The sequence below is a fragment of the Miniopterus schreibersii genome (assembly GCF_964146895.1).
Source record: "Miniopterus schreibersii genome assembly, chromosome: 19".
In the NCBI taxonomy this organism is placed as follows: domain Eukaryota; kingdom Metazoa; phylum Chordata; class Mammalia; order Chiroptera; family Miniopteridae; genus Miniopterus; species Miniopterus schreibersii.
The window spans coordinates 28934970-28956379 of NC_138119.1; the positions used below are offsets into that span (position 1 = coordinate 28934970).

Genomic DNA, 21410 nt, shown 5'->3' on the forward strand with positions numbered 1-21410 from the left:
CCATGGACGTGTGTGGGAGTGGAGATGGTGTTTTTTGCGTCTCCCACGCAACCGCAGCCGCTAGGTGATGGGTGTACCTGGCGTCCCCTCAGGCTGAGGACCCAGTGAGCTCTCTGGGTAAACATTTCCATTAGGAATCAAAACACTTCTTTTGCTGCAAACGTCAGGATCAGAAACAAGCCCTCTGCTGGATGAAGGAAAAGAGCTGGGCTGAGAAAAGGTGGTCAAGGGCTCCTCCCGGTGCCGGGGCTGGGGAGGAGGGGAGAGGAGGGCACCAGGAGACAGGCGTGCCACCAAGGGGGTGCTCCCCTGTTGGCTGAGGGCCTGATGGCCGGGTGCCCCAAGGCTGGCTTTGATTTTATTCTTCATTTCTCATGTGTATGAGTGTGTGTATGTGTGTGTTAAAATACCCATAACATAAACTTTACCATTTTAACCCTCACTGTCTCAACACCCCAGGGTTCTCCCCTCCTCCAGTTCAGTGGCATTAAATACACTCACATTATGGAGCCATCACAGCCATCCTTCTCCAGAACTCTGTCATCTTCCCCAACTAAAACACTGTATTCACTAAACAATAACCCCCCTTTATACCCTTGCCCTCAGCCCTTGACAACTACCTTTCTACTTTCTGTCCTATGAACTTGACTACTCTAGGGACCTCATATAAGTGGAATCATATGGTGCGTGTTCTTTTGACTCTGGCTTATTGCACTTAGTGTAGTGTCTTCAAGATTCATCCATGTTGCTCTTTTGCTCCCTGGCTGCTTGAAGATTAGCCTTCACCATGAATGACACAGTAACTATCTGGACTGGAAAGTTCATGACCAACAGACTACTTCAGAGAAGCAAATGGTCATTGACATCCTTCACTCTGGGAAGGCAACAGGACCCAAGACAGAAATTCGGAGAAAACTAGCCAAAATGTACAAGACCACACCAGATGTCATCTTTGTGTTTGGATTCAGAACCCATTCTGGTGGTGGGAGGACAACTGGCTTTGGCATGATTTATGATTCCTTGGATTATGCAAAGAAAAATGAAGCCACACATAGACGTGCAAGACATGGCCTGTATGAGAAGGCGAAGACCTCAAGAAAACAGGGAAAGGAACACAGGAACAGGAGGAAGAAAGTCAGGGGGACCGCAGAGGCCAATGTTGGTGCTGCAAAAAGGAATAAAGATTCTTTAGTGACTTTATCTGTGGTGATTGTGCAGATTTTTCATGAGAGGATTAATAAACTAAGAACTTTTTAAAAAATATAAACAAAAAAAAGACTCATCCAGTTGGAGTGTGTGTCAGGATATCACTCCTTTTTAAGGCTAAATAGTATTCCATTGATTGTATGGACCCTTCATTTTGTTTACCCATGCACCTGTCACATTTGGGTTGTTGCCACCTTTCGATGTTGTGCATAATGCTGCTGTGAAGATGAGAGTTCAAGCATCTGTCCAAACTCTTGCTTTCAGTTCTTTTGGGTAGATACTTTGGAGTGGAATTGATGGGTCACGTGGTAATTCTATGTTTAATTTTTTTAAGGAACTGCCAAATTGTTTTCTAGAATGGCAGCCCCAGTGTACATCCCCATCAGCAATGTGTGATGGTTCCAATCTTTCCACATCCTTGCCAACATTTATTTTCCGGTTTTTGGTAATAGCCACTCTATCTCATGGTGCTTTTGATGTTTATTGTCCCCCAAGGTTTTTGCATCTTGATTCATTCTCTTGCTTAGAAAAGGGGACCAAAGCTGCCTGTTTTGGTCTTTGCTTGATTCCCTTGGCCACTGTCTCACCTGTTTCCAGCACCTGTAACTCCTGCATGAGAGGTCATGTGTTCTTCCTTTTTCTTTGTTTTAACTACACTGATACATAGAAAGAAACTTCAAAATTATAGGTAAGCACAGGAAAAGAAATAGCATAGAAATTACCCATATTCCTACCACCTAAGAAAGGCCGCCTGGAGATATATGGAGATGTACCCCGATAGCACTCCCTACCTGTACCCTGAGGACCCCCTCTTCCTTCACAAACTTCTCCCAACTTCCTGTCTTTGCTGGGGTTCCCCTCCTGAGCCTGCCTGTCTCTGTTGCACTTTCGTAGCTTTTGCTGAACTCCAGACGGACATCAATGAGCTGACCAGCGACCTGGACCGCTCAGGAATCCCCTACCTGGACTACCGTACCTATGCCATGCGAGTCCTGTTCCCTGGCATCGAGGACCATCCTGTCCTGCGGGAACTGGAGGTAAGACCTGCCTCCCTGGCCCAGGCACACAGTAGGGACACAGCACCTGGGTGTCCTAAGGTAGGCAGATGGGGCCCGGCAGCTTGGAGAAAAGTGAGGAAGGGCAACAGCTGGTAACAGCATCACCCCAATGGGCACATTTCCAGGAAGGCACAATCAGGAAGGTCGTGGCCAAAGGGCAGCCAGGTTCTTGGCCATTTCCGGGGCAAGGCTCATTGTTTGTCATTTTTAAATTAAAAACTGAATTAACTACAATTTCGTTTCATTTTCAAATGGATTTAAGTTGGCTTCAGGAAAGACATAGGATTCTGTGAGGTTTGTTTGTTCATTTATTGGTTTGTTTTACTAAAGATGCTAAATCAGGACAGAGATTAAGGGGAGACTAGTAACCAGAGTGGGCCTTATAGGGTATCCTCTGTCACATCCTTGGGAGAGTCAGATGGATGGTCTCCACACTGAGCCTGGAGCCCATGCCTCTCAACCCAGCAGAAGGTCTGAGCAGACTGTAGGCTTCAGAGACCGGCCATCCCCACCTCATCGTGGGTGGGGTGGTCACGGGCCTCGTGGAGGGGGACTTACAGCTGGTATCGTAGCCAGCAAAGACCCTCAGCGAGAGCCAGGCTAGGAGGCCCAAAGCTGTCCCCTGAGGGTGTACCCGTCACGTCACCCCAGGTGCAGGGCAATGGGCAGCAGCACGTGGAGAAGGCCCTGAAGCTCTTCGCCCAGCTCATCAACAACAAGGTCTTCCTGCTGACCTTCATCCGCACCTTGGAGCTGCAGCGCAGCTTCTCCATGCGCGACCGCGGCAACGTGGCCTCGCTCATCATGACGGGCCTCCAGGGCCGCCTGGAGTACGCCACCGACGTCCTCAAGCAGCTGCTGTCTGACCTCATCGAAAAGAACCTGGAGAACAAGAACCACCCCAAGCTGCTTCTCCGGAGGTGAGCCGTGCCCAGGCCTGGGAGGGTGGTGGCTGTCCGCACAGGTTCACGGGGCCCGTGAGGGCGGGTCCTGTCAACAGCACCAGAGGTTCCCTCCCAGAAAGGCCTGTGTCTGCACATCTCACGGTGCAGAATCTGATCCGTCTCAGCCAGGCACTGTGTGTGTCTGCAGCTGCTAAACCTGATGGCGGAGCACAGGCCTCGGCTCGGATCTGGGCTTGAACCCCAGCTCTGCCACCTGCTAGTTGTGTGCACATGGGCCAGTGACAGGGCCTTGCCGCCGTTGAGTTTCCTCGTGGACAGACTGACACTAAGAGCAGCTGTCTTGTAGGCTCTCTCCCTTCCTGTGCACCTAGCGCTGTGCTGTCCAACACGGTAGCCACATGTGACTATCAATTGAAATGAAAGAAAATGTAAAAATCAGTTCCTCCGTTATACTAGCCACATTCCACCAATGTCACCACGTTGGCCACCCTATGAGACAAAGCAGATAGAGAACATCTCCGTCCAGCAGAAGGTTCTATTGGGCGTCACCAAGCCAGAGGTTAGGTGGAGCCTGTACCTTTCGGGCTTAGCTTCCTGGGTCTGAATCAGCAGCATCCACCACATGCCCCCTCCCCAGTTGCCATTTTCCTGGCAGAGGAAAGGGTTGGAGACCTTGGCATCCATCCCCAGAGCTCACCCTCTAGAGGCCCTGGGGAGCCAAGCACAGCTTTGGAATAAGCCAAGTCTATTTCACGGCCTTCCCTTTAGCCTTCTCCGAGCAAGGGCTCTGGCTTCCAGGCCCCGCTGGAGAAAGAATGGCTTTGTTTTATGACTATTGAGTCCCTATCCTGCCAATCTGAGCATTAGAAACTCTCATTAAAAACTGTTGTATTTAAATTAGAGCTAATCGCAGGCACAATGCAGGGAGAGGGTGCAGGGAGGGGCTAGGGGAGAAAGCTGCAATTTCTTCTACATTGCCACTCTTTCCCAGGCCCAGATCACTGAGCAGCCCTGGCAAATGCCTGGGATTTAGTGCAATCAGAGGGTATAATTTGCACCACGTGCAGGGAGTTAAAACACCCCTCTGGCGTCCCCATCACTGAGGATCTGTCACAGCCGCTTTGTTCCTTCCCAAGTCCCCAGATCTGCAGCCCAGGAATGGGGGTGGGGGATGGGTGGTGCTGGCAGAAGCAGATCCCCTGTCAGTGAAATGCACACACTGCTCTCTATCTGGGGGGCTGGGATCCAAGCCCCCACCTGACATCAGTGACCCCGCCTGGCAGGATACCAGGTGGTATTCTTAGCACTTTACATATGTTAACTCATTCAACCCTGACAACAATCCTGTGGTATAGATGATGATCCCCATTTAGAGGTGGGGAAACTGAACCCAGAGAGGTGAAATCACTGGCCCAAGGTCACACAGCCAGTACATGGCAGAGCCAGGTTTTGAACCCAGGCAGTCTGACTCTGAGTGATGGAAGGCAGGAACCAGGTACCTTCTGGACTTGCAAAAAGAAGTACAGTATTCAGGCATGAAAGAAATCCCAGAGGGATGGGGACACTATTTATAACCCTGAGCCAGAAGGGAGTATGGAGAACTGGCTCTTCATAGCCCTGTGGGATGGGGGACTGGGCACCTTTCTCTGCAGACCACAGCACCACTCCATCATCACAGGGAATTGAGGCTCATAAAGAAGAAACCCCTGGCCCTAGGTCACACTGTGATTACTGGCCAAGTTTGGCTAGGACCCAGGTGGCCTGGCTCCCAGCACTGTGTCCTTCTGTGCCCACAACAAACCAGGCCCTGCTCTGAGACCCCTCATTAAGGTCTGTCCCTTCTCCCTCTCCAGGACAGAGTCAGTGGCTGAAAAGATGCTGACCAACTGGTTTGCCTTCCTCCTGCACAAGTTCCTGAAGGTGAGTGGAAATGAGACGGGAGCCGCAGTTGAGGGCGAGATGGGGGGCTGCTCCTCTGGGCCTGGCCCCAGGGCTGCATGGGGACCCCCTCAGGAACAGGGCCCTACTGGTCAAGCGGTCAGGAGAGGGACAGGAGGCTGGTGCTGCCACACGCCCTCCCTGCCTGTGCCCACAGGAGTGCGCGGGGGAGCCGCTCTTCATGCTCTACTGCGCCATCAAGCAGCAGATGGAGAAGGGTCCCATCGATGCCATCACCGGTGAGGCCCGCTACTCCCTGAGCGAGGACAAGCTCATCCGCCAGCAGATCGAGTACAAGACCCTGGTGAGGAAGCCAGAGGCTCGGGGGACAGCTCGAACCTCCTGCCCCTGATCTCTAGCTTACCCTCTGACCACACAGCCAGTCTGAGGGGGTCAATAAAGAGGCTGGGAGACTGACTGGCCTGGGAGCAAGTCCAAGTGTACCAAGAGCAGGCAGACCCACCTGGGTGCCTTCTCACCATCTCATTTGGTGGGCCTACAGAGCTCTCTATGCCTCAGTTTACCCTAGATAATATTGGGTGGAGAGAAAAGATCACCCACTATTAGGTATGAGGGAATTGGCATCATGGGAAAGAATATGAGTCTGTGGGTTCCTAATAGAGAGGCTTTGGGGAAAGTACGGCCAGCCCCTGACATACCTGGAGCCAACTCTGAAGCCCAGGATGCCTCACTTAGGATCACAGCAACCCTGAGCCATCAGGAGCTAGAAAGTAGAGTCGTGGTTCTTGGAGAAAGAAGAGGTGGACAGAATGACTCAGGTTGTCATTGACAGATGACAGGGAAGTGAGAGAAAGTGAGGCACTGACAGAGAGGCACCCCACATCCCCATGAGAGGAGGGGGCCTTGGAAGGAGAGATCCCTCAACTTCTCCTTCAACTCCCTCCTGCTCCCCCCTCTCTGGCCACTTGTAGATCCTGAACTGCGTCAACCCGGACAACGAGAACAGTCCAGAGATCCCAGTGAAGGTGTTAAACTGTGACACCATCACGCAGGTCAAGGAGAAGATCCTTGATGCCGTCTATAAAAACGTGCCCTACTCTCAGAGGCCGAGGGCCGTCGACATGGACTTGGGTAAGAGGCCTGGCCTGGAGTGTCGGGCAAGGGTGGACAGGCAGCTTCCAGGAGGGCATTTGGGCTGCGGGAAGGGATGGGAAAACCGGGAGCTCTGCCCCTCCTGGGACGTGACTGGGTCCTGCCCAGTGAGGAGCCACCTGAAATACTGCTCATATGTGGCCCCTTTGGTGAGGCCCACACTTCTGCCCAGTTGTCCGGACCCCATGGAGCCCCGGACACCTTAAGCACTATCATTGCACCAGCTTGAGGGAGCTGGGGGAGCGGGTGCCTAGAGAAGGTAGGACTGGGGGACCCTGGCTGGCAGCCCCCCACCCCCTCACAGTAACCTACGCTACCCCTCCACCCAGAGTGGCGTCAAGGCCGGATCGCCAGGGTCGTGCTGCAAGATGAGGACATCACCACCAAGATCGAGGGCGACTGGAAGCGGCTCAACACGCTGATGCACTACCAGGTGAGCGTGGGCCTCTGGGCTTGGGGGGGCTTTGCTCCAGGACCTTTGTCCCAAATGTCCCCTCCCTTCTAAGGTTTGTTCCTAGGCCCTCAGAAACCTAAAAGGGTTTTTCTTATCTTTCCTTTCCCCTCCTCTCCTCCCTGATCCTGGAGTAGTGATTCTTAGCCATGGTTGCCCATTAGAATCCCTGGGGAACTTATCAAAACCTGAGCACCAGTCCCACCTGAGAAACTGACCTCACTGGTCTGGGTAAGGCTGGGCATTGCTGTCCAGAGGCCCTGCATCTGCGGGCAGATTGCTTATCGTAAAGTCCTCCTGAAGACAATCTCCTGAAGAGGTGTCTGCCACTTTCTCTCCTTGGCATCCTGCAGACGGTAGCTTGTGCTTCTCACTTGCAGCATGGCAGCAAATGGGATAGACTTGTCTTCAGGTCTTACATTCTGCCACTTGCTAGCCGGTGTCCTCGGGGAAATTACTTAAGCTCTCTTCCTTCTCATCTGTAAAATAGGGTTCATGGTGATCCCCACCCCATAAAGTTATGTGGAATAGACTAACTATAGTAGGTAAAGTGTTTAGCACACTGGCAGAATTCAACTGCTTGTTGAATGAACAATAAAAAAAAAAAAAAAAAAAAATTCCCAGTAAAAGAACAAAAGATCCAGGAGGTATCCGCTCCTCCTTCCCCTCCCCTGGTAACCGCTCGAGGCTGGGGGTCTCTGTAAGAGTAAGCACAGGTAGACAGGTTGGGATTCAGGAAAAATTATGAAATAGAAACTGAAAATGAGAGACACCAAGGGAAATTAAACCAACCAGAGGAAGTGCCTGAGGCTGCCAGGCCCATCGGGACTGCCTGATTAATAACATCCTCCCATGCCCGTGCCTCACGTGGGAGGGTGCAGGGGGCCGGCAGGCAGGGCTCTGAGGCACTGAGTTGCCAATGACCAGGAGACTGGGGGCCTTAAGGGCCAAGAGGAGCTGGCTGGGAGCCTGCTGGGACAAGAGCAAGCTGGGGGCACCGGGGAAGCCCTGAACCGCTCCTCTCCAGGCTGCATCCCCCTCGCTGGCCTGCAGTCCCCACCCCAGAGAGAAGGAGTGTGCTGTAGTGGGAAGAGAAAGAAAGGGCTTTGCGAGCTGTATTTAAACCCCTGCTTCCCACTCACCCGTGGGCGGTGTGATTTAATCTCTTGGAAGCTTAGGCTTCTCATCTGTAAAATGGAAATAACAACCTGACTTGTGAAGGTGGTCAGAAGGATTAGAAACAGCAGGTGAGGTGCCCAGGATGCTGCTTACCACCACGGAGCCACAACACTGGTGTTGATGCCACCCCACCCCTACTTCACGGTGCTTAATGTATTCTGTAGGACAGTTTCCTAATGAACCAATTTGAGCTGGAGAGGAAAGTGAAAAACAGAATAGCATCATGCCCCCAAATTATTAGTTTCTTAAGGGCAGGAGTGGGCCTCTCTTCTCTGTCTGTGATGCCCTAACGCTGTTACTGGGCTGTCCGTCCAGTGGCTCCCGATCAAAGGGATGGGATATTCTATTCTTACAGCGCTCATCATACAAAGCACTTTCAATTCCCTGATGCCATTTATCATTCATGTATTCATTCATTCCTCAAATATTTACTGAGCTTTACTGAGTGCACGGCATTTCCCACATGCTAGCCCTGAGTGACAGGGGACCATAGGGATTATTCCTCCCCTTGGGAGCCGGTGATGATGATGCTCATAATGACAGTACTGATACCAACTCCTACCGAGTGCTCGCTGGGCACCAGGCACTGCCCTCAGCCTTCCCGGCCCCAGCTCCTTTAATCTGCACAGCAAACCTAGACAAGGTTATTATCCCCTTTGACAAATGAGACAACTGAGGCGCAGAGCGGTTAAGTGACTTTCCTGGAGTAATGTAGCCAGGAAGTGGCAGAGCCAAGGTCAGACCCGGCCAGGCATCTTGACCACAGATTTGCACTGCCTGCTGGTCAAAAGAAAGAAAGACTGAGGGCGAGAGAGATTTAGTGACGAGATCTGGAATTGAGTTGAACTGTGGTCATTCGAGTCATCTTGTGAATCTTCCTTTAGGTGACAGCAAACCGTAAATGATAGGTAGTCTGTCCTTTCTGGGAGTGTAAGTCCCTGCCCCTGCCAGGTTTTCGAAGCATCATCTCTGGGCTGTCAGTGGCAAGGAGAGTTCCTGAAAGAGGTGGAGAGCTCCCCCTCGGTTCCACCTGGGGCTGATGGTGGTCCTGAGGGCTGCCCGGCTGGAAATCAGGGAGCCTGGCACCTCTCAGGCCTGTGCCCAGCGCAGGACCCTGCAGCTTTAGGCCATCAAGTCAAAGCATTGCCTTCTTGTTTCCCTCCCTGGAGTCAAAGGTCCTTGGAGCTCCTATAGGAGAAAATCTGCATAATCTTAATTAACAAAGAGATGTTAAAAATCTTCCTGGGCTCCTGCAGATTTATGGGGAGGGTAAAATTAAACAGCGCTACTAAAACCAGCTATCAGGGAATCTCGTTAGCGCTAACGTTCATTTATAGTTCGACTTCCCAACATTTAATTCTTTTTTGGTGGGAGAGAAGGACTGACAATTTAAGACCCAGAAAGATGGTTTTACGACTGGTGCAGCTATAAATCAAACTTATAAAGTTCATAAAAATTGTTAAAATAAAAAATGGTTTAATAGGAATGTTTTATGGCCCATAACATTATTATAGCTGTTTTATTCCCTCTGCGTTCAGGGTTTAATTGGATCATCACAATTCTGGGGATTCTCCGTTTTTATTGGATGGAGGGTAATCTTAAATCACAATGGCCCCAAATGTCTTCAATATGGCTCCTCATTTATGAGCCCTTGCCCTCCAGTCTGGGTGCTGAGCCCGGGCACCCTCACAAGGGAACGAGGCAAGACACCATCTTTTTGTCTGACTCCCCAAGAGCAGCTGTTCTGTTTGCGAAACTCTTCAAGGTGGCCCAGGCATTATAGGACCCAAGCCAGAAAGAAATCCGAGCCAGAAGGGAAAATGGACTTCAGACCAGTGTGACTCGAAATAAAATCCTAATTAGGATGTAATGAGGAGAACATGTGCTCTGGAGCCTGACAGACCTGGCTACAGACAGTGATTCCACCAGGTGCTAAGAGGGTGACCTTAGAAGATGTTGCTTATCCCCTTGATGCTTCGATTTCCTCATCTGTAAAATGGGAATCTTTGTCCGTAACTCAGAAGGTTGAAGGGGGGCCGGTTCTAGCCCAGCGCTGCCCAATAGAAACATAACAACAAGTAATTTAAAAATTTTTACTAACCACGTTTCAAAAGTAAAAATACACCGGTGAAGTTAATATCAATAATATATTTTATTTAACCCAACTGACCTAAAATAATTATCATTTCAACATGCAAAAAATATAAAAATTATCAATGAGATAGTTTGTATTTTTTTCTCATGCCAAGTCATTGAAACCGTGTATGCTGAACATTTATTTATAGCACATTTCAATTCCAACACCTACAGCGCATCTCAGTTCAGACTCACCAAATTCCAAATGCTCAGTAGCCACAGGTGGTGATTTGCTACCGTGTTAAATAGCAGGAACTGTTACTTCTAATATTCCTGAACTCCTTGCCCTCTCCTCCACATCTATTCCATAACCTTGCAGAAGTGCTTGACTACTCAGTCTCCAAAACACCAACATTCACCTGCACTGTACCTTTCATGCCCTTCTCAGGTGTCAGACAGATCGGTGGTGGCTCTGGTCCCCAAACAGACCTCCTCCTACAACATCCCTGCCTCTGCCAGCATCTCCCGGACGTCCATCAGCAGATACGGTGAGGACCAGGAAGGCAGCTTGGGCAGGTCAGAGGGGAGTCTTCTGTGCCTTCCAGGGACCACTCACTGTCCCTTCGGATAGCAGGAAGAAGCCCTTGCTGCTGCCGGCCTCAAGTCAAAGGCCTTTGCTCATTTGTTTCCCTCCCTCCCTAGTCCAGTCATTCCCAGAGCAGCCCATCTCCCCAGGGCTGTGGGAGCAGGTGGCACCCTGTGCCCTTCCTTCAATAGTGCAGGCCTGGCAAAGGAGTTCAAGGGGCACAGGACCAGAGAGGCACATGGATGGGGGAAGTCCATATATCTTAGTCTATGCCTGTTGTCCTGGCCAAAGTATTAATAGTGCCCCCTTTTGCTCTCAAAGGTGTCCCAGTTTGGGCAATATATTTGCTGTCCTAGCCTGTCCACCACTGAGGAGCGTTAGGGGCCCCTGTGCCCTCTGGTCAATGAGTTTCCAGTGCTTCTCTCTTTCTTACTCTTTTTCTCTGGATCCATGTTTGCTCTTAAGCTTTGGGCTGTCCAGCTAAAGGACACCTCAGGACTGAGACCAGTGGCTTCAAAAAGGCCTTGGCAATTCCATATTCTAGGCCCCAGAACAACAGCCCATTAACTTCAAAGAGGGAGGATTACAGCTCACAGCTCCTTAGTATCCAGGTTTTTATCTAAGCCCTTAATGAAAATATTTGTTTGACATTTTACCTATTGATCGTTCTTTGCTGAAGGCATCGGGGCGGGGGGACTCCAAAATTCCCAAGGGTCTCCCCAGCTCACAGAATTTTTAAATCCTCATCTTACAAAAAGCTCTCAGGCTGTCCTCATGCCAACCAAGGCTCCCTACCCTCCCCCATAGGAGGTCCCAAGGGTCCCCTTCCAATGGAAACTGGTTTATTCGGGGTGAGTGTAGCAGGTGGGCAGGGATTCTAGAAGGGTTCTCCAGGTGAGATGATGAAATCAGTTGCTCACAGCCTGCACTGCCCCTCTCCTCAGACTCCTCCTTCAGGTACACAGGCAGTCCCGACAGCCTGCGGTCCCGGGCCCCCATGATCACCCCAGACCTGGAGAGTGGAGTCAAAGTGTGGCATCTGGTGAAGAACCATGACCACGGTGACCAGAAGGAGGGTGACCGGGGCAGCAAGATGGTGTCTGAGATCTACCTGACCCGGCTCCTGGCCACCAAGGTAACTCCTGCTCTGCTCAGCCCAGGGAGAACATCACAGAGCCTGTCCTTCAAGGGGACCCATCAGATGATCAGGCCCAGAGGACCAGCCACCACTGTTTTTTCCCTTTGGCAAAAATCATAATGATATTGCTGGTCCGGGCTCATTCCTTAAGCCCTCCATTACCTTTCAGAGGAGTAGCTCCCCCACATCTGGGCCTGAACCCCTTAGGAATATACTGTGGGTTTCCTATTGGTGTTAACTGGATGGATATGCCAGCCTTCCCCGTCACTGCCTTTTCTACCCACTTTCTGGCCACCATGGAAGGGAAAGCATGAAGGAAGACCTGGTCCTGCCAATAATCCCAGAGAAAGCTCCCCCGCCCCTCCCCCATCCCATCTGTCCCCAGATGCTGACGGAGATGAGGCTGCAGGGCTGAAGCTGTGACCTAACGCTGTCTTTCAGCTTCCCTCGCAGAGCTAACATGCCTGTAGGGTCAGCCATCATACCGCTCCCGTAGGCCAAGCAGGGCTAGATTTCAAATACTCTCCCCCACCGGCCCCGCAGAAATACCACTGAAATTCTAACCCAGTGGCATCCAGGTTACAGCTCTCAGACTAGCTCCCAGAAGTGGCACAGAAATACACCATCAAACCATGTGTCTCAAATTCGCTTTGCCTAAAAGGCTCATGAGAGACCAACAAAGAGATACCAGGAAAGGTCAAACATTTTCCTGACCTTCAGAGGTATTCTTGGAACCTGTGAACTGTGCGACCCAGGCCCAGGCTTGTCCCTCCAAGGTCCTGTGGGTCAGGACTATGCCTGACTGTTCTTAGGTCTGGGCCCTTCACTCGCAGACCCCACTCCAAATACCACTTGCCCCAGGCCACTAATATCATAAATCTATTCATACCTTCTTATCTATCAGACCCTCCACTGGCCTGCAATGCTCCTGCCAGGAGGCTCCCAGTCCTCCAGCTGGTTCTTCAGACACTCTCTCCAGGGGACAGCCTGCACCTCCCATTCCCCACAGGGAGCCTGGACTCAGAGCACTCTCTGTCTTCCCTCCCCGCATGGATGCAGCATAAATGCAGCATGTGGCTGCAAGTTGTAGGAGATATTCCCAGGAATCTGCAGCCCATTTGGTCCCTTCCACCTCCCTAACACCCCAACAGTCACCTCCCCACCCCCACCACACTGTCTGCTCAGCCTGGCGTCGCTGGCGTCACAGACAGATTTCCAAGACAGGATTGGTCCAAGGCACCATCTGGTCTGCCCGTCTGCTGCCTGCTGTCCCCCGCCCCTCCCCTTCACCTCATCTTCTCCCTCCGCCCCTCCCCCAGGGCACCCTGCAGAAGTTTGTGGACGACTTGTTTGAGACTTTGTTCAGCACTGTGCACCGGGGCAGCGCCCTCCCCCTGGCCATCAAGTACATGTTTGATTTCCTGGATGAGCAGGCAGACAGACACAGCATCCATGACACAGATGTGCGGCACACCTGGAAAAGCAACTGGTAACCCCTGGGGAGCCCAGAGGGAGGTGTGGCCTGGAGAGGCTGCAAGCTGCGTGGGGTTGGGAGCAGTGGGAGATGGAGGAGCCTGTTTGCTGTGGCTGTTAAGCCCAGGCTCCTTGGACAAATAGCGCACATATGCTCCGCAGAGCCACCATGGTCCCCAGGCTGCCACCAAGTGGGGCCTGCCTGGCTTAGGGCCCGGCACCAGGACGCACACTTGAGCTCTGCCCTTTCAGAGTGAGACCTTTCCCCAGGAAGCACGTCCTCCCCTGACTCTGAGACCTCTGGGTCTCAGGAAAAGGGAGCTGGGGGAACCTACATAAAAAGCTACTTTTGAGAACTAGCAGCAGAGCCTTAGAGCCAGGGCAGCACCGGGCATTCTGAGCAGGGCAGAATCTAAGGCACTTCCTGGGATCTGGAAGCTGAGTTAAACTGAGAGCCCTGGGGAGGTGGCTAGCGCTCTGGAGAGAGCTCACACCTGCTGTAGGGAGAGCTCACACCTGCTATAGACTTGAGCCCACTGACTAGGAGGATGTCACTGCAAACTTGATCCCTTAAGACCAAGTTTTTGCCCCATGGTTTTCAGGAAGCAGCAGGCAGATGTCCTGCAGGCATGACTCTCTTCCCTAAAAGTAACCTCTGCAGCCAGACCCAGTGTGGGGAGACAGCTCCCACAGGCCACTGACATACGACCTTTCTCTCCTGGGTTTGAACCTGGACCAAAAACCAAGCTAAGGTCTGGCTTTCAGGTCACATAGGGCCTGGCCAGGAGGCAGAGTCAGAAATCTTCCTTCGGGAAATAGCACAGAGTAGAGAAAGGAGGTCCAGGCATTTGGGTTGGGCAAGGAGCCCACACAGCTGTCTGGAGTCAGTGATCTCTTCAAAAAACAGGGCCGACACAGATGGGCCCAGGCTGTTATTTGGGAATCAAAAGTCCTAGCAACCAGCAAAACACTTTGGAAATACCCAACCCCAACCTCATATATTCCTTCTTTCTCTGGGATGTTGTGGTTGCTGAGCCCTTCAGAGTCTGCAGCTTTGATCACAGTGGAGTGAAATGGAAAGACCCGGGTGCTCGTGGGGTGCGGAGCCCACCATGCGCTTCACCGGCGCAGGCCTTTCGCCTGTGTCCGCAGGGGCAGGAGCAGGGCCATGGCTGTCTCCTTTGCTTTGAAGGATCCCAGCCAGCACTGGGAGTAGGCAGATTCGGGGAAATCAAAAGGAAAGTCTGGATTATCCCCATCTTTGTGCCTTCTGTTGCTGGCCAGGCCCAAGTCATAGAAATTCCCTACCCTGCTGTGGTGAGGAGAGTCCCCTTATAGCTAATGTCCAAAGAAAGAATGTCAGAGGCTCCCCCAAGCTGCTGCAGGAAGGGAAGGGTGGAAGAGATGAGTTACCTCTCAGCTGAGGCACCTCCTCCCAGGTTACAGGAAAGTGAGTGATCCCCTTGCCTTTTGGAAGACAAGCAAAAGTCCTAATGGAAGGGCTTGGACTGAGCAAATCAGATCTTTCCCAAAACCTGGCAGGGCTGAGATATTTAGGAAAGTTTGGGGTCCATCGGAGTCAAGAGAAGATGAAGAACAGGAGAGGACAAGTAGGCTGAATCGCTGGAACATCACCTCAAGCCAGAGGGACAAGCCAGGGGACAGAGCTCACTCTCCAGTGGAGCCAAAAGAGTTAAGGCCCCAAAGGCAGCTGAGGAGAAGGCAAAGTTGGAAAAGGCCGGAAAACAGCAGCTGTTCTGGTTTTGAAGGGGAATAAATGGGCTTACCCTCCTTCTGGCCTATGGCGTGGAGAAAATGCATTCTGCTCTGATTATGAATTCCCACTTTGCAGAAGGAACTCTCCTAAGGACTGATCGGTTTCCTCTCGGGGTGGGAAAAACGGAGCTATAAGCCGGTCGTTTCCAGCACAACAATGCCCTCCTCTCTCCCCCTGCCCCGGCCCAGCTACACGAACGCCCTGGGGAAAGCCCCTGGGAGAGTAGTGAAAGAACTGCCCCCAGGGGAGCCCATTCCCCGGCCCACGGGGGCAGGGCCTGCCCTGGGAAGCAGCCTGGGCTGGGCCAGGAGCACAGGTGGCGCCCTTTGTGCCCTCTCCCAGGCCGTGCCCGGGGCTGCCGGCTGCAGCCTTCTGGACAATGGCCACAGGCACTGTGAAGGGACTCTAGGCGCCTGGTGGCTTTGTTTGAAACCCTGAGAAAATTGTGCAGTTTTCTGTACTTGGGCTGCCCTGGGGCACAGAGGCCTTTGGAAAAGGCTGCCAGGAGGGACCAGAACCCCCCTCGCCCACCCCTCGGTTGTCAGAGAGCAGGGTCAGCGCCCCATGAGGGTACAGTGGCGTCTCTCCTTTTCTCCCAGGATCAAGAACAGCTTAAGCTAAATTTGCAGCCCTAGCTGGACCAGTTTTCTGTGACTTCATTTCCTTGCCCTTTGGATAGAGAACTTTGTATTTGGGGGGCCGGGAGGAATATTAGTGGAGAGCGTCAGTCAGGGGTGCGGCCGAGGGGCAGCCCTCAGAGTCTGCTCTGCCTTCTCCTCCAGCCTCCCTCTGCGCTTCTGGGTGAACGTGATCAAGAACCCCCAGTTTGTGTTTGACATCCACAAGGGCAGCATTACGGACGCCTGCCTCTCTGTGGTAGCCCAGACCTTCATGGACTCTTGCTCAACTTCAGAGCACCGGCTGGGCAAGGACTCCCCCTCCAACAAGCTGCTGTATGCCAAGGACATTCCCAGCTACAAGAGCTGGGTGGAGAGGTCAGTAGAACCCTGAGGACAGGCCCATGCCCTGTCTGCCTGCTCCAGTCCCCACCCTGCGGGTTTCACTGACCCAGGACTCACAACTGTGTTTGGTACCTTCATCCGTGTCCCCATACTTTCCCTTGTCTACACTTCCTGCTGGGGAGGGGTGGGAAGCTTTGTGGCCTTGGAGGCAGCTTAACCTCTCCTGACTCATCAAGCACTTCCTTACACATTGCTTTGTCTTTCACTCATTGCTAATGCAATAAATAACACTTTTAATAATGTCATTGTTTTTCAGTTGAAAGTGTCTTATGATTAATTTCATCCTTTCTTAAACAATGAATCAGACTCCTCTTTGCACCTAGGCACATCCTGTCAGTTATATCATCTTCCTAATTACCATTTATTGAGCACATGCTAAGCACCCAGCACTGTGATAAAGATTTTGTCTGTACCATCTCATTAAAATATCCAACAGGGTTGTGAAGTAGGTATTACGATCATTCTCATTTCACTGATAAGGAAACTGAGGCACAGAGAGGGTAAATAACTTGCCTAAGATCAAACAGCAGATAGCAGAGCTGAGATTTGAATACGAGGAGTCTGGTCAGAGTCTGGGCTTTTAACCACTCTGGGGGCATTGCAGCAAGGAGCTTGAAGCTAGTTGAAGCCTGGCCTTAGGGCAGACCTGTCTCCACCCCTCAACCTCAGACTGAGGTACAAGGCCAAAGGAAACTTCATCTGAAGAGAAATAAGAAGGCATGAGTGAATGGGGACACCTCACAATGGGGCCTGGGGTCAGGGTAGGTGTAGGCAAACATTTGCTGAGCTCCCCTCAAGGAGCTTGTCTCTCTTCGGCAGATACTATGCAGACATCGCCAAGCTCCCCGCTATCAGTGACCAGGACATGAACGCCTACCTCGCTGAGCAGTCCCGCCTGCACGCTGTGGAGTTCAACATGCTGAGTGCCCTCAATGAGATCTACTCCTACGTCAGCAAGTACAGCGAAGAGGTAAGACGGGGCCCTGGAGGGACAGAAACCAACTCGCAGCAAGCAGAATGCCTGTCCGAGTCCTTAAATAACACCATCAGAGGGGAATTTAGAAAACACCTTCATGGAGGCAAAAACCCTGAGCTCAAAAATCATTCCCATTCCTTCAAAAGGCAGCCTAAACTCTCCTGACTCATCAAGCACTCCCTTACACATTGCTTTGTCTTTCACTCATTGCTAATGCAGTAAATAACTTTTAATAATGTCATTGTTTTTCAGTTGAAAGTGTCTTGTGATTAATTTCATTCTTTCTTAAACAATGAATCAGACTCCTCTTTGCACTTAGGCACATCCTGTCAGTTATATTTCAGATACACAGGAGAACCTTAACATGAGTAGAAGTTAAACAGAACAGCTTCAGAAAATTCACAAGTCACCATTAGCACTGTACCTGAAAGTAGTGTTAGTAATAATAATAATAATAATAATAATAATAGCTAGTACATAGCACCTCCTGTATGCGAAATATTGTTGACCCTTGAACAATACGGGTTTGAATTGTACAAGTCCACTTACACATGGGTTTTTTTCAATTGACCATAGTTCAGCTGACCCGCACAGGTCAAACCTGTGTTGTGCGGGGTTCAACTCTGCTTTTGGGAATCATCCATGCAGAGGGCTGGCTGTAATTATATGAGAATCTTATCCTGTGTCAGAGGTCAGCACCCCTAATCTTCGTGTTGTTCAAGGGTCACTACATACATACATAACATATACATATATAAATGTATATAACATTCATAAACACATATACATACATACATATATAGTCAATCATATACATCATTTAATGTACGTTCATCAGGGCAGAATGGAAAGGCAGATAGAAGGAGGAAGGATTCGGAAAGCGGCGTCTTCTCTACTGCGTCCTGGGTCTGAGTCTTCCCCACCTTTGTTTTGTTCCTCAGCTCATTGGGGCGCTAGAGCAGGACGAGCAGGCCCGGCGCCAGCGGCTGGCATACAAGGTGGAACAGCTTATAAATGCTATGTCCATTGAGAGCTGAGACATGGAGCCTCCCGTTCCTGGGAAGAGGGACCCACGAAAGCTGTCACACTGGGAGTCTCAGAAGGAAGGACAAGTGAAGGGGATCAGACCCCAGAGCTTGCTGCCCCCCGAGACCCCATCCCAGGGAGAGGGGAGGGCCCCTCTCCCCACGCCTGCCAAGTTTCCTCACAGGCGGCTCCTGCAGGGAGAGACCATGGGCATCACCCATCCCCGGGGCCATCAGGAGAGGAGCAGGACCGCGGAGGTGGTGGATCTTCAAGCTGAGAGGCACAGGCTGGGCACGGTTCTGCCTCTGTGACTGCTGCTTTGCATGAAAACTCATTTGATGTATATTGGGGAAATAATGAGAACTTTATTTAATTTTTTTTAAGAAAAAAGGAAAACCAGAAATAAAACGAAACAAAAAGCCTCCCTGTTAATCCCGTCCAACTTTTGTTGAATTCTGGTTTCTATCCCCCTTCCCTCTTTTGCTCCCTTCCCTCCTTCCTTATCTAACTCCTGTTTCCAAGCCAGAAAAAAAAAAAACAAAAAAAAATATATAAAGAGATGCTGATAGAAACTGGAGGAAAAGGGATTGTTTCCTTTCCTTTGAAATTTAAAAAAAAAAAAAAAAATGAGGAAAAGCATGAGCACAAGTTTGCACCAAACACTTTGCAAAACTAGAGGCCAGTCAAACCGGAGCCCCCGCAGCCAAGAGAGCAGGGCAACTCCAGAACTTTGCCCAGTTGCAAAGCCACTGAGCAGCTCAGCCTGGCTGCCGGGAGACTGAGCTTTACAGACCACGCGCCTGTACATTTTCATCTCTTGAGAGATGTGTCTCTGGAGCACCAATGCTTTTTGCTACTGGTTTTGTGTGTGTGCGTGTGTGTGTTTGTTCAGTTTTGTTTTATTTAATCCCAAACCTCAACAAATGAGGAGCTGATCTTTGGTACTTTTAGTTTCCCTAAAGTTACTACAGGAAGTGGGCAAGAGGTGGGCCTCTCTCAGACCAGAGGACTGGCCTCCCTGAGGACATGAGCAGCTCCGCCTTCCATCCGTCACTGTCAGGAACCCAGCACCCTGGGGAAAGGGCCTGGAGGCATGTGGGCCAGGCCTCCTGGAGGGTCCATGGGGGGGCGGGGGTGGGAGGGGGGAGTTGGCTTCAGATTCCATTCCAATCTGCTATGGTTTTTACAATTAAAGAGAAAACAAAAATCAAACACTGTTTACAGCAAGCAATACTTGAAGAGCATAGGTTAAAGAAGCCGCAGTATTTATTTTCTACTTCCATTCTCTTGTGCCTGGAGAGGGGAGACAACCCTTGGCTCATACGCGGAAGCTTTTGATGGACCACTTGCTCAGGAGAAATGACTGTAGCATCCCCATATGACTGTCTCTGCCTCTCTTTCTGCCTCTCTTGTCCTTATGAGTTTGAAGGACAAATGGGTGGCTTCTCCCTGGGCTCCTTTCCTGCTCTCTCCTGCTGACACCTAAAACCATGATGACCAACTCTCCTGAGTATAGTTTCCAAACAAAGAGACCAAAGCTCCACACCCTGGTCCAGAGGACCCAAGGAAGCCAGTGGGAGTCATCAAGAGGGAAGCACTCTGTTGGCGACAGCACCTTGGTGGCCAGGACAGCCATCTAAGTTTCCAGGCCTTCCACATTGTCAAGGACCCAAGCAGCCAGCTCCAGCATCTTTACAAGCAGCATCGAAGTGTGGGGGAAGGACGACAAGAAAAAGGCAAAGGGGTGGGAAGAGGGGAGGCAGGAAAGGACCAACCTCCCCTTTCCACCTACTTTTCAAGGGGCTGCAATGCTGGGAAACTGGACGAGCCATCCCCAGAGACACCAGACCAGAGTCATTTCCTCTGTAATTAACTCGGGGCCCCAGCTTCTCTGTGCCCTGATTTACCTCCAAACAATTCCAACTTCCAGAGGCTCTGCTGACCACATTCAATTCCCAGGAAAGGGCTGGGGGAGGGAGACGCTGAGGGCTGGCTTCCATCCCTGTCGTGTGGCTTTGGATTACTGAGCTAACCACACAGCAGACATCTCCTGGTCTCAGCTCCAGTTTCTTGCCTGAATGCAGCTGACAAATGGGAAGAAAAAAGCACTCAGCAAAATACTCAGGAAACTTGCTTGTTTTCATTTTAATTCACAACCAGCCATGCCAAGGCCACTTTCTTCTGATAATCCTCTTCTGCTGAAGTTTCTCTGGGCCCTATTAACAGCCTGAAAGAAATACTAATGACTGGCCTTCCACTCTAAGCCAAAGTGTTTACTCTTCACAGACCCAAAGCTTATCAGCTCAGAGTCCATGATCTATGGAGATGAAGAGAGGAGATATGGGCAAGAGGAATGTGAGCAAGGAACTTCCTGCTACCCACATGCAAAAAAAATCCAGCCCACCTCATTTTACTTCTGAGCTCTGAATGAAGGTTTTTCTGGCATCTAGGACCTTGCTCCACCAAGAAGTAAAAGCAAGTTAGATATCTCAATTGCATCTTAACCATCCCTTACCTCTGTGCATCCACCTGGGTACCTCCCAACAGCTACTTCTGGTGACTGTTCACTGCCAATGGGGATGCTTCCTTAAAGGTTTTTGGAGAATGTAGAGAATGATTGGGGGGTGGGGGGGCAAACTGAAAAGTAGAAGAGGAGAGGAGCCAGAGATGACAAGAGTGGCTTGGTCCCACTTCTCAGGATTCCACTAGAGAGTTGGAGCATTGGGTTGGCAAGGGAAGTGGCAGAGGGGCATCCTTGAGAAAAGAATTAAGAAAAAGGAAAAGTTGGTTAGACTCAAGCTAGGCCAGAAGGGTAAAAGGTTATAGAGCCTTGCCCCCTCTCTGGCATCTCACCTGTCCCTCCTCCACCAATTCTTGACTTTGGATCACCAAGAATCAGTGGGGTCCACCCTGTGGAATAAGGAGGAGAGAAGTTGGTTGTCCTCTCTCTTCACTATTACCAACTTGAAGATATTTTGACCTTGAGTGAAGAATAAATATTACTTAAAGTCACAGCTCCTCCCCCACATGAAGCCATCCATCTTGGAGGGAGGCAGGGAAGGAAGTCTCTCCTGAAAGTCAATCCAGCTTCATTTGTTTTATTGATCTGCACAAGAGATAATCCTCTCGAAAAGTAAAAGGACCCCAGAGATGTGTTTGGCAACATGGAGATGGACAAGATGTCCATCCTGGTGGAGCGAGTCACTCCAGCTGGCCTGCTGCTGCCTCCTGCCCTGGGCATGGTGTCAGGTGCTGCTGTGTGGCCCCCCTGCCCCTCCCCACAGCACGTCTCTCAGAACCATTACCGATCCACCGCTTGCAGAGCTCAGTCATGGAAAGCATGGATCAGCTGTTACCGGAGCAAAGGACCTGTTTTTTTTACATTCATTTATTCATTCATTCAGGGAACCTTCGGACCTGCAACATTTTCTAGGCACTTCTCTATGTGCTGAGAAACAATCACCAACAAGACCGAGAAGGAGCTTC

The 21410-nt window shown here is 50.9% G+C and overlaps 1 protein-coding gene, 1 long non-coding RNA gene and 1 pseudogene across 3 annotated transcripts in view; 2 read left to right on the forward strand and 1 right to left on the reverse strand.

The window, feature by feature from the left end:
- The window catches only part of PLXNA2 (plexin A2), a 197483-nt gene extending 178949 nt beyond the window's left edge, over positions 1–18534 (forward strand). The window contains exons 21-32 of the mRNA XM_081121199.1: positions 2101–2243; positions 2916–3184; positions 5023–5089; positions 5265–5411; positions 6040–6199; positions 6550–6653; positions 10375–10474; positions 11457–11647; positions 12970–13139; positions 15683–15895; positions 16742–16892; positions 17840–18534. Coding sequence (XP_080977325.1) covers positions 2101–2243; positions 2916–3184; positions 5023–5089; positions 5265–5411; positions 6040–6199; positions 6550–6653; positions 10375–10474; positions 11457–11647; positions 12970–13139; positions 15683–15895; positions 16742–16892; positions 17840–17935 — 1811 coding nt within the window. The 3' untranslated portion in view covers positions 17936–18534. The remainder of the gene's footprint in view (positions 1–2100; positions 2244–2915; positions 3185–5022; positions 5090–5264; positions 5412–6039; positions 6200–6549; positions 6654–10374; positions 10475–11456; positions 11648–12969; positions 13140–15682; positions 15896–16741; positions 16893–17839) is intronic.
- Positions 755–1257, forward strand: LOC308549307 (small ribosomal subunit protein eS24 pseudogene; annotated as a pseudogene). Its single transcript has one exon. The product of its transcript is annotated as a small ribosomal subunit protein eS24 pseudogene (transcript).
- Positions 18535–19831: 1297 nt separating the features above from the next.
- Positions 19832–21410, reverse strand: part of LOC308548988 — a 53863-nt gene continuing 52284 nt past the window's right edge. The window contains exon 3 of the long non-coding RNA XR_013997697.1: positions 19832–20008. This is a non-coding gene — a long non-coding RNA (uncharacterized lncRNA). The remainder of the gene's footprint in view (positions 20009–21410) is intronic.